The 16,824-nt window shown below is 44.5% G+C and overlaps 1 protein-coding gene across 1 annotated transcript in view; it reads left to right on the forward strand.

Annotated features, from left to right (window-relative positions):
• The window catches only part of LOC120997235 (cytochrome P450 2K4-like), an 81,872-nt gene extending 66,200 nt beyond the window's left edge, over positions 1-15,672 (forward strand). The window contains exons 8-9 of the mRNA XM_040427232.1: positions 11,468-11,609; positions 14,727-15,672. Coding sequence (XP_040283166.1) covers positions 11,468-11,609; positions 14,727-14,920 — 336 coding nt within the window. The 3' untranslated portion in view covers positions 14,921-15,672. The remainder of the gene's footprint in view (positions 1-11,467; positions 11,610-14,726) is intronic.
• The last annotated feature ends 1,152 nt before the right edge of the window (positions 15,673-16,824 follow it).

The raw sequence follows: 16,824 nt of genomic DNA on the forward strand, positions 1-16,824 counted from the left end.
GGAACTGAACATAGCGGGAGTTTCTTCTCTGTTTAACCCGATTCATCACATATTTAGAGGCTTTATTGCCGCGAGCAAAGATTTTCTGTTGAGCAGACAAGAAAAACTTGGCTGAGCGTTCATTCAAGAGATTTTTTAACTGAGCTCTGAGAGAAGAAAGTTCCGCTAGTTGCTGGATCATTAGAGATTGCTTATGTGCTTTTTCAATCAGGTGAATTTTTGTTAGCAAATCGTTGAGCTTTTTCTCTGATTCTTCTTAAGAAAGGAACAGAGACTAATTAATCTGCCTCTAATGTAGGCTTTGCATCCCAGAGGACCTGGGGGGACACCTCAGGGGTATTATTGGTTAGGAAATACTCCTCAAGATAAGAGGATATTAGAGCAGTGTGTTTGGCGTTATTCAGTAAAGATTCATTGAATCTCCAGGTAGGTTGTCTATTGGATTTTTGGTCTGGGCATATATCACAATAAACCGGGGAGTGGTCAGACAGGGTAATATTCCCAATTTTTGGAAGTGAACAGAATTGTAGTTTCTCTTTTGGGACTAAAATGTAATCAATTCTGCTATAGGAGTTATTCGCAGGGGAATAAAAGGAGTAATCGACTGTTTCAGGGTTGTGGCAGCGCCAAACATCTAAAACTCCCAAATTATATAGTTTTGTGTGTAGTAATCTGAGAGCCTTCGCTGAGACAGGGGATTTTTTGGAGGAGGTATCAATTGAAGGGTTGAAGGCTATGTTAAAGTCACCGGCCACAATTAGAAATCCTTCCCTATGTTTCTCTATCAGAGAAAATACAGGAATGAGCCAACTGACTTGGTCTGCGTTTGGGGCGTAAATGTTTGCAAAGGTGAACATAGATTGTCCCACTTGGCCTTTGAGGATTAGGTATCGACCATCTGGATCCTGAACATGAGATTTGTATTGAAAAGGGAGGCCTCTACAGAAGCCTATACTGACTCCCCTCGAGTCCGCACCACCAGCCCCACAATGGTACCAGCTAGGAAATTTAGAGTGAGAGAGGTTGGGGTAGTTATCATGTTTGAAATGTGTCTCCTGCAGAAAAACTACTGAACATTTCTCTTTGTGCAGGAGAGAAAAGATCTGGCATCTCTTAGAAGGGGATCTCAGTCCCTTAACATTGTATGATGCCAATCTAAAATCTGCCATATCTTTTTAGAGAGATGGGAAGCTGGAGAGGTTATAGGCTGTGTAGCAAAATAAATTTGACCAACCAGGAATAAAGTGGTGGAGAGAATGCGACCTCGAGGGGAGCCAGAGAGCATCCAATCACCCGGATGAGCCCAAACATAAGCTTTCTGTATTTGCGGGGGGGGGGGGGGGGATCTAAAGTAACCAGAAGCATTTCCCTCTTAAATGATAATTATACTGGAAAATAGTGACAGAGATAGTGATATTGGAAGACCCTGGGAGTTAACAGGCTGTTAGGGAGTACCTTTATAGGCTATCTCAATAAGGAACAGATAGGAGATGGGGGGTAGGTGGGAGATCATATGTAAACCAACTGGTGGAAAAGATGATGCAGAACATTTTAGGAGGTAGGTGTATATGAGAGGGATCTCTCTCTTAATGCCTTAAAGAAGGAAGAGGATTGTAGTACGGGAGGTATCTTGTTTGTCACCTGAGTTAATAATTGACATTGTGACTGGCCTGACATTAAAACAGATGGGAAAACTAACAAGAGAAATCCCTACTGTCTCGGCGTATAATACTGGGTGGAGAGTAGTGCATGGGTAGAGGGAATGAGAAAATGGAAGCTAGACTCTCCACTCAGTATATAGGATAAAGTCACGCGGCAAGCAATATAATAATAACTTGGAGTTAGGAAGTCCCGTATGATGATTTCCACAGCCCCCTAATCCTAGGGGGGAGAAAGCAGAGCAGATTACTTATCCACCATGGTCAGACGTTTGGGGGTGGAAGAGAAATTTCCCCTTCTGTTTCTTTGGATCCTTGGGGTGTGTAGAGGCTCCGAGGGGGTCACTGTAGGAAGGTCAGGTAAGGAGGTCAAGTTCTGGACCATGTCCCAATTCTCGATGGGTAGTGGGGAAAGCTGGAGAAGGTCATACGCTTTGTCTAGATCATTAAAGGAGGAAATGTGAATGCGTCGACCCTCGTGCAGAAAAGATAAACCGAAAGGAAATGTCCACCTGTAAATAATTCTGTGCTGGCGTAGCCAGTCAGTGAGAGGCTTCATGGCTTTAAGCTTTTTGACGGTTGATTGCGCTAAATCTTGGAAAATAGTGATGTTATTTTCTTCCCATTCCACAGAACTGGAGTTTCTAGCGCTTGTCAGTATAGCTTATTTTACTGGGAAGTGCAGGAATTAGCAAATTACATCCCTGGGGGGTTCATTTGCTTGCGACTTAGGGCGGAGAGCTCTGTGAGCCCTTTCAAGCAGGACCTCATGTGCAGAGTCAGGACCCAGAATTTTGAGGCATATCTGGATCACTGTTTTCGGAATGTCCATAGCTGAGACAGTTTCAGGAATGCCTCTAAAATGCAAATTGTTGCGCCTACTCCTGTTCTCTTGGTCTTCTATGGCCGTGTACAGAGAATTGATGTGGCTTTGGGCTAACGATAGGTTAGATGACACTTCACTCTGATGGTGCAGGATTGCGGCCTGGGTTTCCTCTAAGACTTCTACCCTTCGGCCTATGTGTCTAACGTCCTCTTTTATTGAGGAGATGTCCAGACTAAGGGGACCCAGGGCTTCTGCAAGAGCCTCCTTCAGGTAAGCTCTAGATATGGGCAGACAGTCCGCATCGCTGGGATCATCCCCTACCTTATCGCCGCCGGCGGCAGTTGCTAGCTTGTGGCCTGAGCGCGGTGTGCCGGGCGCCATCTTGGATTCACGGCTCACAGCAGCAGAGGCTGCTTTTTTGATAAATCTCTCCATCTCTCCGGACTGGTTCTGGGAGCGACTGTTTCCCGGTTGTTCAGTGGGTTTCTGGCCGCCTATTTTGACCATTTTGGGGTCCAGTAAGCCTATAATAAGGTGCTGTGAGGGATATGCAGGCAGGAGAGCAGCTCTTCACACGTCCATCCGGCTCAAGCGCAGGCTCCGCCCCCCTACACGGTCAGTATTTAGCATCAGTATTTCATTAGTATTGGTAAGGCAAGCACAGGCGTGGGTCCAAAACAGAGATAACATGTGATGAAAATATTTGCACGTCTTCTTTGTTTTGAGTTAGGGGGTACTATCTCTCCTGGTGGAGAGAGCACCTTAATCATCGTGAGGAGACTTATAGGCCGTACATGCTCCTCTGGAATTCTGGGAAAAAAGGGATGCAAATGAGCTCTTAACAAGCTCTGCCTCTAATGCCACCAGATGTAAGGCAGCTATCCGATAAGTCAATGTTAGACCCTTTAAATAGGCTTTAAGACATGACTCGGATATTAAATAAGCCAGCACCTATTCTGAAGACAGCTGTTTTGGGGTGATTGCATCTCCTCAGTGCAGAGCAGAGAGTACTGGCTTAACTGGGTGAACATTTAAAGGGATGAACAATTACTTATAGGATAGCTGCCTTACATCTGGTAGCATTAGAGGCAGAGCTTGTTAAGAGCTCATTTGCATCCGTTTCTTCTTTGGCAGCGGCCAACTGACTACCTAAGATGTCTTGATAGTAGTTGAGTTTATCCTCTCTCTCAGAAGGCTTAAAGAACCCTCCCATTTTGGACAGGTAGAAAGGATCTAACATTGTGGAGAGCCAGTAGTCATCCCTCTGCCGAATGGTGATAATTCTCTGACCCTCTAAAAGATAGTAGGTGAGGGCCTGCTGGTGAGCTGACACTGTAAAACATTATGGTTGAGGGCCTGCTGGTGAACTGACCCTCTAAAACATTACATGTGAGGGCCTGCAGGTGAGCTGACCCTCTAAAAGATTAAATCACATGCGGTCTCTAACAATGGAGGTACACTCCCTCAATATATGAAACTACACAACAAATGGAGTGCAACCACACTATTTTCCAATAAAAAGATCAATTTTATTCATATCACAAATTAAAAATATGTCATATTATACACAATGTGGGTATAAATAAGCAGGGACAAACACAGTCATACATCACCCTGTCAGCACACCCATCTTATTACTGCTCAGTGGTATACCCCCTTTTGATCAGTGATCATGGAAGAAAATTTCCTAGTATATAATCTGAAATGGGGGTATGCAATATGAGAACCTATCTTAGTTGCGGGTGAGCCTCCCTTACAACAAATTACCGCACTACCAAGGCACAAAACCACATGGGTCAAAAGAACCAAAGGTGCATGAAGTAAAGGTGAGACATACCAATAAAGCAGGGGCTGCTGGCAGGGTGAAGGCGCTCCTCAACGCGCGTTTTGCGTACAATTTGCTTCCTCAGGAGGAGTGCTGACTCTCTAAAACATTATATGTGAGTGCCTGCAGGTGAGCTGACCCTCTAAAAGATAGTAGGTGAGGGCCTGCTAATGAGCTAACCCTCTAAATCATTATATGCGAGGGCCTGCAGGTAAGCTGACCCTCTAAAAGATTGCAGGTGAGGGCCTGCTGGTGAGCTTACCCTCTAAAACATTACATGTGAGGGCCTGCAGGTGAGCTGACCCTCTAAAAGATTGTAGGTGAGGGCCTGTTGGTGAGCTGACACTGTAAAACATTATGGTTGAGGGCCTGCTGGTGAGCTGACCCTCAAAAACATTATATGCAAGGGCCTGCTGGTGAGCTGAACCTCTAAAAGATTATATGCGAGAGCCTGCAGTTGAGCTGACCCTCTAAAAGAATGTAGGTGAGGGACTGCTGGTGAGCTGACCCTCTAAAACATTACATGCAAGGGCCTGAGGGTGAGCTGGCCCTCTAAAAGATTGTAGGTGAGAGCCTGCTGGTGAGCTGACCCTCTAAAACATTATATGCGAGGGCCTGTAGGTGAGCTGACCCTCTACAACATTAGGAGCGAGGGCAGACTAATAAGCATGTTGATATGATGGAAGAGGAGGAGGAGGACGAGAAAAGGAAGATTGAACCATATACCCTTTTTTGTGGTGGATGGGGTGCATGGGAATACAGTGTATTCAGTGCATTATAAAAAACACATTTAAAGTGCCTTTATGTTCAGCCGCTTTCCTCTGGTGGAGTAGAGAAGTCAGGGACAATCCAGGCCTTGTTCATTTTAATAAGAGTCAACCTGTCAGCATTTTCAGTTGACAGGCGGATGTGCTTATCAGTTATTATGCCCCCAGCAGCACTAAATACCCGCTCTGACAAAACGCTGGTGGCAGGGCAGGCCAGCACCTCCAAGGTGTAGAGCGCGAGTTCGTGCCACATGTCCAGCTTGGACACCCAGTAGTTGTAAGGCACTGAGGGATCATTGAGGACGCTGACATGGTCTGCTACGTACTCCACCATCTTTCAAAATTTTTACCTCCCTGTGAGACTAGGCCATGCATCAGGGTAAGGGTGCTGGCAGGGTGTCATGAAACTGTCCCAGGCTTTGGAGAGTGTTTCCCTGCCTCTTTTGGAACTGCTGTGTGTTCCCCTCGTCTCCCCTCCTCGGTTGGCCAAGGAACTACGTACTCTGCCGCCAGCGTTGTCAGATGGAAATTTTTGGAGCAATTTTTCCAGAAGGATCTTCTGGTATTGCACCATTTTGATTGTCCTCTCCACCACAGGAATGAGAGATGAGAAGTTCTCTTTGTAGTGGGGGTCAAAAAGGGTGAACAACCAGTAATCGGTGTTGTCCAAAATGCGTTAAACGCGTGGGTCATGTGAAAGGCAGCCTAACATAAAGTCAGCCATGTGTGCCAGAGTCCCAACAGGCAAGACTTCACTGTCATCATCAGGAGGATGACTCTCAATCTTCTAATCCTCTTCCTCATTTTCTGCCCATCCACGCTGAACAGATGGAATTAAACTTCCATGGGTACTACCCTCTGTAGCGGAGGCAACCGTCTCCTGCTCCTCCTCCTCCTCATCGTCATCCAATTTGCGCTGAGAAGACGAACTGAGGGTGGTCTGGCTATCACCCTGTGTAATGTCTTCCCCCATTTCCACTTCTTCCACATGCAATGTGTCCGCCCTAATTGTGAGAAGCAAGCATTTGAGTAGACACAGAAGTGGGATGGGATGGTGACGCTGATAATAGCGTTATCGCCGCTCACCATGTGTGTTGATTCCTCAATGTTTCTTGAAACCTCACAGAGGTCAGATATCCATGCCCACTCCTCGCTTGTGAAGAGAGAAAGCTGACTGGAAAGGTGATGACCATGTTACAGCTGGTATTCCACTACTGCCCTCTGCTGCTCACAAAGCCTGGCCAACATGTGGAACGTTGAGTTCCAGTGCGTGCTCACATCGCACAACAGTCGGTGAGCTGGCAATTGTAAGCGCTGCTGCAGAGTTGACAGACCGGCGGAAACTATCTATGACTTGCCGAAATGGGCACACACGCGGCGCACCTTCACCAGTAGCTCAGGCAAATTGTGGTAGCTTTTGAGAAACCGTTGAACCACTAAGTTGAAGACATGGGCTAGGCATGGGATGTGTGTGAGCTGCAAAGCCGCCACCAAGTTACAGCCAATATCAGACACAACCATGCCTGGTTGTAGGTTGAGTGGCGAGAGTCACAGCTCAGTCTGGTCTCTTATTCCCTGCAACAGCTCTGCGGCAGTGTGCTGTTTGTCTCCTAAGCAGATCAGCTTAAGCACTGCCTGTTGACGCTTCCCCACTGCAGTGCTACACTGCTTCCAGCTACCAACTGATGGCTGACTGGTGCTGCAAGAGGATAATTCTGAGGGGGAAGTGGAGGAGGAGGCAGAGGAGGAGAAGTGGGGGTTGGAGCCACTAACGTAGGTGGTGGCGAAAACCCTGATGGAATTAGGGCCCGCAATCCGTGGCGTCGGTAGCACCTGTGCCATCCCAGGGTACGACTCGCTCCTGGCCTCCACAACATTCACCCAGTGTGCCGTTAGGGTAATGTAGCGTCCCTGGCCGAAAGCACTTGTCCATGTGTCAGTGGTTAGGTGTACCTTCTCAGTAACTGCTTTGGTCAGGGCACGGGTGATGTTATGGGACAAATGCTGGTGTAAGGCGGGCACAGCATACCGTGAAAAATAGTCGTGGCTGGGGACTGCGGAACGAGGGACGGCTGCCTAAATATGTCTGCGGAAGGCCTCAGTGTCCACAAGCCTAAATGGCAACATTTCCAGGGCCAGTAATTTGGAAAGTTGTACATTTAGTGCTATGGCCTGTCGGTGGGTGGCTGGGTATTTGCAAATGCCTGGGGTAATGACATTTGTAGGCTGCGCTGGGACACGGAAGTGGATGTGGTAGCTGATGGTGCTTGCGAAGGTCCAGGTGCAGGGCGGGAGGAAACCGGGCCTGCGCCTTCGACAGGGGATTGGCCAGCACGTAACACAGGGAAAGAGGAGGCAGTGGTGTGACCCGCAGACACTGATCCCTCCCCCTCTGTACTGCTGTCCTCGCTCGGCTTGCAACCTTCCCAAGTTGGGTCAGTGATTTCATCGTCCACCACCTCCTCTTTCACTTCCTCACTCTGCTCATCCTCCTGACTTGTTAACCTAACAACAACCTCAGTTATTGTTAACTGTGTCTCATAACTGTGTCTCATCCTCATCATCAACCTCTTGAGACACTAATTGCCGTTGACTTATTGCAACTGTGTCTTATCATCATCATCCACCTCGTGAAACACTATTTTCCGTTCCCCACCGTCAACTTCTTGTGACTGTGGATGCTCAAGAGTTTGGGAATCAGGGCACAAGATCTCATGTCCCTCTTCAAGCAGGCTTGTCGAGAGGCCCAAATGAAGGAATGAAGCTGAAAATAGCTCCTCGGAATATCCGAGTGTGGGATCACTTGATTGCCCAGATTCTCCATGGTGGGAGGAAGGAGGATCAGGGTGAGGATTGAGTTGACCAGACTCTTGGCTACTGAGACTGGACTTGGTGGAAGACAGGGTGGTGCTTAACTGACTGGAAGCATTATCTGCTGCAAACCAACCGACCACCTGATCGCACTGGTCTGACTTCAAGAGCGTTGTTCTGACTTCAAGAGCGTTGTCCTGCGCCAACCTGCGCCAACCTGCAAACTGGTACATGAAGTTAGGTATCGTGGATGATTGTTTTTCTTGTGCTCTAGCAGCAGGCACAGCTTGAACGCGCCCGGGCCCCGACTCTGCGTGCACCATCAGCATCACGGCCACTTCCCTGTACCTTACTGCTCGCCTTCTTCATATTAAATGTTATATATGCTTAAAAGTATTGAAGAAAAGACCGGCACTCGCTGTAGATGAATATTCTTCTGCTTTATTGTCACTTATACAGTAAGTAGTGACGCGTTTCGGTGCTATCACACCTTCATCAGACTGTCACAGTCTGATGAAGGTGTGATAGCACCGAAACGCGTCACTACTTACTGTATAGGTGACAATAAAGCAGAAGAATAATCATCTACAGCGAGTGCCGGTCTTTTCTTCAGAATTTTATTGGGAACGCCATCCCATAGACACAGGCACCGCAATCTCATCAGCAGTGCTGACCTGCAAACACTACTGCTTGAAAGTATGTCACACGTACAATTTTTAAAAGTGTATCTACCACCTGTTTGTCTGTATGATCTAATTGTTGCCCCACCTGAAAACCTAAAGGGCCAATGATGGGGGATTTTAGCTCTTTAACCTCTGGTGTGGATACATCTTTATCACAAAACCATTTAAATAAATTCAATTTTCTAATAGATCTAAATAAATCAACCTCAAGATTAGCTGGGTCAAAATCATTTACCAAACTGAAATTCAAACCTTTTGACAAAAATGATAAGCATTCAGCATCAAGGGTTACATTGGTCAGAAGGTTCCTTGGAAACCACCATATTTAGGAAACCCACCTCCACCAATGCATTATTGCACTTCAATAGTTTCCACCCCCCACATGTGACCTCTGCCCTCCCCTATAGTCAATTTTCCCGTTTAAATAGGATCATCTCTAGTGATACCGAGTTTCTAAAACAATCTAAAATAATGAAAATGAGGTTTCTAGAAAGGGGTTACTCAGAACCTAGTATTGATCAAGCCTTCCGCAAATCTGCAGGGAAAAGATCTGCAGGTGATTTTGATCTGAAATCTATCCGCAGGCGCAGAAATATAGGGCTACAAGAAGCAAAACATTCCATCTCCGACACGGTTCCTAGTAGACCAGTGTTCACATTTGATTTTTCACCCATGGCGCAGCAAATAAAAAATGCCATATTAAAAAACTGGCACATTTTACAAAGGGATCCCACCCTTCAAGAAAAAGTGGCTAGTAGACCTGTGGTGGGCTTCAGACGAAGCAGAACCATAGGGAGCATGATTACACAGAGCCAGTTTAAATGTAATGTGAACAAAAATTGGCTTGAACGCTGCGTTCCTGAGGGTAGTTTCAGGTGTGGACACTGCTCTATGTGTGAACAGATGCGGAGAGGTGCACATTTAAAAATCGGAACTATAAAACACAGAGTGAGGGACTTCATCAACTGCAGGTCCACCTTTGTAGTTTATGCCCTTTTCTGCCCCTACGGCCAATTTTATATTGGAAAAACCTTCAGACCTCTTTTCGTTCGTTTTAGAGAGCACAAGTATAGCCTCAAAACAGAAATTGGAGCCACTAGATTAATCCAACATATGAAAGAAACGCATCAAAACCGCGAGGACCTCCTACAGATTGCAAGTCTTGAAATAGTGAAATTACCGCCTTGCGGCGGAGACAGAAAAAAGCTTCTCCTAAAGAGAGAAGCATTATGGATCATTAAGACAGAAGCGATGGGACCATTAGGTTTTAATGATAGGAATGATTTATTTGTTTTTGTTTGATATACTGTGATTTTTGGTTTTATAGAGTATTGAATGAGTTAACACTGTGTTCCTCTATGTGATGCGGTGGGGGGAGTGGCTTGACCTGACCTTTATAGGTCAGTCACTCACCTCCACAGCGTGAAAGGCATGATGAAGTGCGTCTAGCGTGAAACGGCTGTACCTCCATTTGATCTATGTGCACAGACCTGCCTGTACCCTATTTTATGGAAGCATAATAAACTGGACGTTTTATCTTGGAATTGGTGAGTGCCGCTGTCTCCTTTCGTCTCTCCTTTGAATACACCACCGTGTCTATCTCAGCAGAGCACCACCGTATCCATTTGCTGAATCGCAATTCCCGTGTCTTCCCTGCAATCCTGCATATTGGTCAGGTGTAGCAGTGCCGGCAGCGCTTTCTTTTCTTGATTGTTCTCAATATACTGTATATCGCTAATGTCAGCAGCGGCTAATATAAAATTACAGGGAATGTCATAGGTATCTTGGATGTGAAAACGTTACACAGGAGATGCACCGCAGATAATGTCGCTGATGTCAGCTGCGGCTCATATAAACCTACAGTGAATGTCACAGGTATTTGGGATGTGGAAACTTTGCACAGGAGAAATACCGCAGATAATGTCGCTAATGTCACCAGCAGCTAATAAAAAATTACAAGAATGTCACAGGTATTTGGGATGTGGAAACGTTACACAGGAGATGAATCCCAGGTAATGTCACTGTCGGCAGCAAACACCGTCTACGGAAAAAGTATGCTGGATGTCACTGATATTTTTTGGATGTGCACACATTACACAGGAGATGTAGCGCAGCTAATGTCACTGTCCGCAGCGGACACCATCTATGGAAGAAGTATACTGGATGTCACAGATATTTTTGGGATGCGCACACGTTACACAAGAGATGTAGCGCAGATAATGTTGCTGTCTGCAGCAGCCCAACTATTGAACGCTATATAGTGAAGGATAGCGCTAAAAATAGATATTGCTGCCACACACAACAATAGTCCTTAAAAGGACTTTTGGGTCTGTAAAGTTTTAGCAATTTAGCGCAGGTTGCGCTAAAAACATATATTGCTGCTGCCACACACAACAATAGTTCTTAAAAGGACTTTTGGGTCTCAGCCAACAAACATGTGGGGAGGAGACTCGAGCATTGTGCTCGAGCACATGCGGTATTCGGCCAAATACCGCCATGTGCCGAGCATCGAGATGCTCGAGCCGAACTGGTGTTCGGCCGAGAATGCTCGATCAACACTACTCAACACTAATCATTAGGACTCATTGGGTGCTTTTTTTTCAGTTATGACATCTATGTTTGACATCTCATTGGCAGTGATATGCATTCTGCAAATCTTCAAGAAGGTAGATGTGTAGATATACCGTACGGGCTTAAGCATATTTTTAGGTCTTGTCTTTGACTCATCTCATGGAAGTCTTTAAAGTTTTGAGAGTGCATATCTGGCTGGGTATTGCTCCAGTAAAAATGTTCAAAATGTAGATGTGGAAAATGTATTTATGTATCGCTCTATGTAGATGTTGGAAAATATGAGCAATATGTCATCTATACCTGTACTGGTTGTGCCTCTTTTACAGGGTACACAGATAATTCCTCTGCTCACCTCCGTTCTATATGACAAGAAACAATTTAAAGCCCCAGAGGAATTTAATCCAATTAATTTCCTTGACTCCGAGGGACAATTTGTGAAAAATGAAGCTTTCATGGTATTTTCAGCAGGTATCTACTACATACAGTATATCTTCTTAGTTTAAGTCACAATTCCATCTCCTAATTCATATAGAAATCTGGTGGAGAGCATCACAGCCAGGATTAAAGGGGAAACATCAATAACACAAATACATTTAATTCATAGTGCACACACAGCTATGTCTACAAGATAGTTCCCAGACTGCTGTCATAAGCAGTCTATAAGAGATCTTGCAGACAAATAATGTTTTTTTTTCCCCCTACTCTACTCCATTTTGGGTACAGAATGGCTAGGGAAATGTGCAGTCTATTACAGTTTCACATGGTTGTCACCCAGGTTTCCTAGGGACCTGAAAGGCAAGAATGCCAAGTTGTGACTTAGGAGGGGATTTTCCTGGTAGATGTAGTATTCTTCAGACTCCATCACAAATCCATATGGTTGTAACTCAGCTTTTCCAGGAACCTGAAAGCCAAACTTAATAGCCATGGTGCTACTTATGAGTGAGGAGGGGGATTTTTTTGTTATATTTAGTGTTCTGCAGTCTATTACAGCTCGAGGATCATGAAACAGAAATTTGCCTAGCTAAGGTACTATGTAGGAATGGGGAACATGATTTATCTTAGTAGATTTAACATTCTGCCATCATTTACAGCTCCAAATGGTTGTAACTTCCAAGATCTAAAATGCAAATCTGCCTATCTATGGCACTATTTAAGAATGGGGAGGGATATTTTTGTTGGTGAGTGTAGTATACTGCAGTCTATTATGGCTCCAAATGGTTTTAACCCAGCTTTTATATGATTCAGAAATGCAAATCTGCCTATCTGTGGAACTGTTTAGGAATGGGGAGTGGGGTGTATCTTGGTACATTTAGTAGTCTGCAGTTCCACATGGTTGTAACCAAATCTATTTTATACTGTTACTAACTAAGAGATTCCTTCCAACACAATGGCCACTCGCTCTGTGTAGACAAAAGTTATCCAGGCTAAACCAAGCTTCCTTCTCCTATCCCTCCTGGCTCATGTGGATTAGCATAAGAGGGGAAGATGGAAATGACATGGCTGCACTCTGAGAGAACAATGTTCTGCTTTTCTATTGTATTTTTCATGATTTACAATTGTGATATACACTGCTCAAAAAAATAAAGGGAACACTTAAACAACACAATGTAACTCCAAGTCAATCACACTTCTGTGAAATCAAACTGTCCACTTAGGAAGCAACACTGAGTGACAATCAATTTCACATGATGTTGTGCAAATGGGATAGACAACAGGTGGAAATTATAGGCAATTAGCAAGACACCCCCAATAAAGGAGTGGTTCTGCAGGTGGTGACCTGACCACTTCTCAGTTCCTATGCTTCTTGGCTGATGTTTTGGTCACTTTGAATGCTGCCGGTGCTTTCACTCTAGTGGTAGCATGAGACGGAGTCTACAACCCACACAAGTGGCTCAGGTAGTGCAGCTTATCCAGGATGGCACATCAATGCGAGCTGTGGCAAGAAGGTTTGCTGTGTCTGTCAGCATAGTGTCCAGAGCATAGAGGCGCTACCAGGAGACAGGCCAGTACATCAGGAGACGTGTAGGAGGGCAACAACCCAGCAGCAGGACCGCTACCTCCGCCTTTGTGCAAGGAGGAACAGGAGGCCTGCAAAATGACCTCCAGCAGGCCACAAATGTGCATGTGTCTGCTCAAACGGTCAGAAACAGACTACATGAGGGTGATATGAGGGCCCGACGTTCACAGGTGGGGGTTGTGCTTACAGCCCAACACCGTGCAGGACGTTTGGCATTTGCCAGAAAACACCAAGATTGGCAAATTCGCCACTGGCGCCCTGTGCTCTTCACAGATGAAAGCAGGTTCACACTGAGCACATGTGACAGATGTGACAGAGTCTGGAGACGCCGTGGAGAACGTTCTGCTGCCTGCAACATCCTCCAGCATGACCGGTTTGGCATTGGGTCAGTAATGGTGTGGGGTGGCATTTCTTTGGAGGGCCGCACAGCCCTCCATGTGCTCGCCAGAGGTAGCCTGACTGCTATTAGGTACCGAGATGAGATCCTCAGAGCCCTTGTGAGAGCATATGCTGGTGCGGTTGGCCCTGGGTTCCTCCTAATGCAAGACAATGCTAGACCTCATGTGGCTGGAGTGTGTCAGCAGTTCCTGCAAGACGAAGGGATTGATGCTATGGACTGGCCAGCCCGTTGCCCAGACCTGAATCCAATTGAGCACATCTGGGACATCACGTCTCGCTCTATCCACCAACGTCACATTGCACCACAGACTGTCCAGGAGTTGGCAGATGCTTTAGTCCAGGTCTGGGAGGAGATCCCTCAGGAGACCGTCTGCCACCTCATCAGGAGCATGCACAGGCGTTGTAGGGAGGTCATAAAGGCACGTGGAGGCCACACACACTACTGAGCCTCATTTTGACTTGTTTTAAAGGACATTACATCAAAGTTGGATCAGCCTGTAGTGTGTTTTTCCACTTTAATTTTGAGGGTGACTCCAAATCCAGACCTCCCATGGGTTAAAAAATTTGATTTCCATTTTATTTTTTTTGTGTGATTTTGTTGTCAGCACATTCAACTATGTAAAGAACAAAGTATTTCAGAAGAATATTTAATTAATTCAAATCTAGGATGTGTTATTTTTGTGTTCCCTTTATTTTTTTGAGCAGTGTATATTGAAACAAGAACAAGCAACAAAGGCACATAATGAGATTAAATTACGTTTTGTTGTTTGTTCTTTTTTTATGTTTGGATTCTGGCTTTAGTTCCCCTTTAATATGGTTTGGCCCAGATGTTTAATAGAGAATCTAACCCTATCGCCTTCCTCTGATTACCTCATCCCATGCACTCTACCTACTCTGAGAATTAATGATATAAAAGAATACACTACGTCCAAAATATATGGAAACAGACAGAGTGACTCGGGGATGCAAGGTATACAAAGAGTGATTTGGGAAAGCAGGGGCAGAGTGATTTGCTCCCCGATTAGTAAAGGTCATGATACCTAATAGACCACTATATAAAATGCTTGGTTTGGTTTTATAAAAGACAGTTCAGGAGTATTATTTTGCTCTAGCTGTCAAGTTTTCAATGTTCTTTGCATTCATTATAGTACCTCTACCTTATTTTGCAGGTCGTAGAGTGTGTGCAGGAGAAAATTTGGCAAGAATGGAGCTTTTTATCTTTTTTACCAGCCTATTACAGAAATTCACATTTCGCCTCCCACCTGGTGTCAAAGAAGTAGATCTAACGATAAGTGCTGGATTTACTCTGGCTCCGGTTTCTCAAAAGATTTGTGCTATTCAACGACTCCAAGAAGATGCATAGTACAAAACTGCATGGAACTCCTTGTGAATGATATAATATCTAAAAGAGCTGCACTATTCTGTAATTTTCAGCCTAAGGATAGTTGTCCAACAAAATGTGATCCTGTGTTAGCCAGTAAAATCTAATTGATAGAGATATTTATGCATCATTTTTGCTATTGGTCTTACTTTACATATGCACTCAATGCAACACCTGTGTTTATTAATCATTACGTAAGTTCTGATCTCCTTACTGCAGCAGACTGACTCCAAATCGCTACACTCTAATGTCATCAGTTGTAATGTTCCTCCTGCCCTACCATCTTTAACGAACCCTTTAACGTGGTCGAGACAATTGTCAAAGACATTCCGATCAATGCTCATTCCCAATGAGTGTATGTTCACGTGGCACCTAAAATCGCCATCTGTGGGCACTATATCACCTTCTGTAAGTAGGGATGTGCTGCTGACAAACAATGATTCTGTATAGGATAAAAGATCGCAGTAGCGATCATTCATCCCCATATGGAATAAAAAAAAGCAACAACCTTCCCTTTGACATGGTACATAGTGTGATATAAGATTAAGATAAGCCAGAACAATAAAATTGCAGCAACCATCACTCTTGCTTTTCTTAATCAGGTACTGTATTAACCTACGTATGTACTTGTGTGAGATCTTTGCAAATTTGTCTAAGGAAGGGGCCATAGTGCTCTGAAAGCTGCCACTTATGATTTTTCTGGTAAACCAATAAAAGTATCACGTCTCTCTATATACATTTGTCATTTTTAAACATAAAGATATTTAAAGGATATGAACAACTTTGACAAGGATTTTTAGCTTACTTTGAACTAGGTTTTAAAGTGTAATCTTCACTTTTTCATTCATTTCAATTAGGACCTTCTTCAGCGGTTTTCTTATCTATGGCAAGGGATGAGCGAACACGAACTTTACAGGTTCAGGTTCGGCGCTCGGGCAGTGTAGAATGTCTGTTATGAATTGCCTTATAATGGAATATAAGTCCTTTATGCAGGACTGAAAACAAAGTCCTGCATAGCAGAAACCAGACGGATCCGTTATGCTTGGCCATAGACTTCTACTATGACGAATTAAACCGGAATGCGTCTTATAGGCTTCCGTTTTGCATTATGTTTACCAATTCTGTAATATTCCGTTATAATGGAATCCATAAACGATTTCTTACACCACCAGGACGCCAAACCCGAACCTGTAAAGTTTGGGTTCGCTCATTCCTATCTATGGCCAAAAGTATAAGGTATCCAAGTAAAAAGATAAGCTTGTCAAAGGGTATGAGAACAATGGATATACAAACCGGATTCCAAAGAAGTTGGGACACTAAACAAATTGTGAATAAAAACTGAATGCAATGATGTGGAGATGGCAAATGTCAATATTTTATTTGTAATAGAACGTAGATGACAGATCAAACGTTTAATCCGAGTAAATGTATCATTTTAAAGGAAAAATACGTTGATTCAAAATTTCACGGTGTCAGCAAATCCCCAAAAAGTTAGGACAAGTAGCAATAAGAGGCTGGAAAAGGTAAATTTGAGCATACGAAGAGCTGGAAGACCAAATTACACTAATTAGGTCAATTGGCAACATGATTGGGTATAAAAAGAGCTTCTCAGAGTGGCAGTGTCTCTCAGAAGCCAAGATGGGTAGAGGATCACCAATTCCCACAATGTTGCGCAGAAAGATAGTGGAGCAATATCAGAAAGGTGTTACCCAGCGAAAAATTGCAAAGACTTTGCATCTATCATCATCAACTGTGCATAACATCATCCGAAGATTCAGAGAATCTGGAACAATCTCGGTGCGTAAGGGTCAAGGCCGTAAAACCATACTGGATGCCCGTGATCTCCGGGCCCTTAAACGACACTGCATCACAAACAGGAATGCTAC

This window comes from Bufo bufo, chromosome 4 (genome assembly GCF_905171765.1).
Source record: "Bufo bufo chromosome 4, aBufBuf1.1, whole genome shotgun sequence".
In the NCBI taxonomy this organism is placed as follows: domain Eukaryota; kingdom Metazoa; phylum Chordata; class Amphibia; order Anura; family Bufonidae; genus Bufo; species Bufo bufo.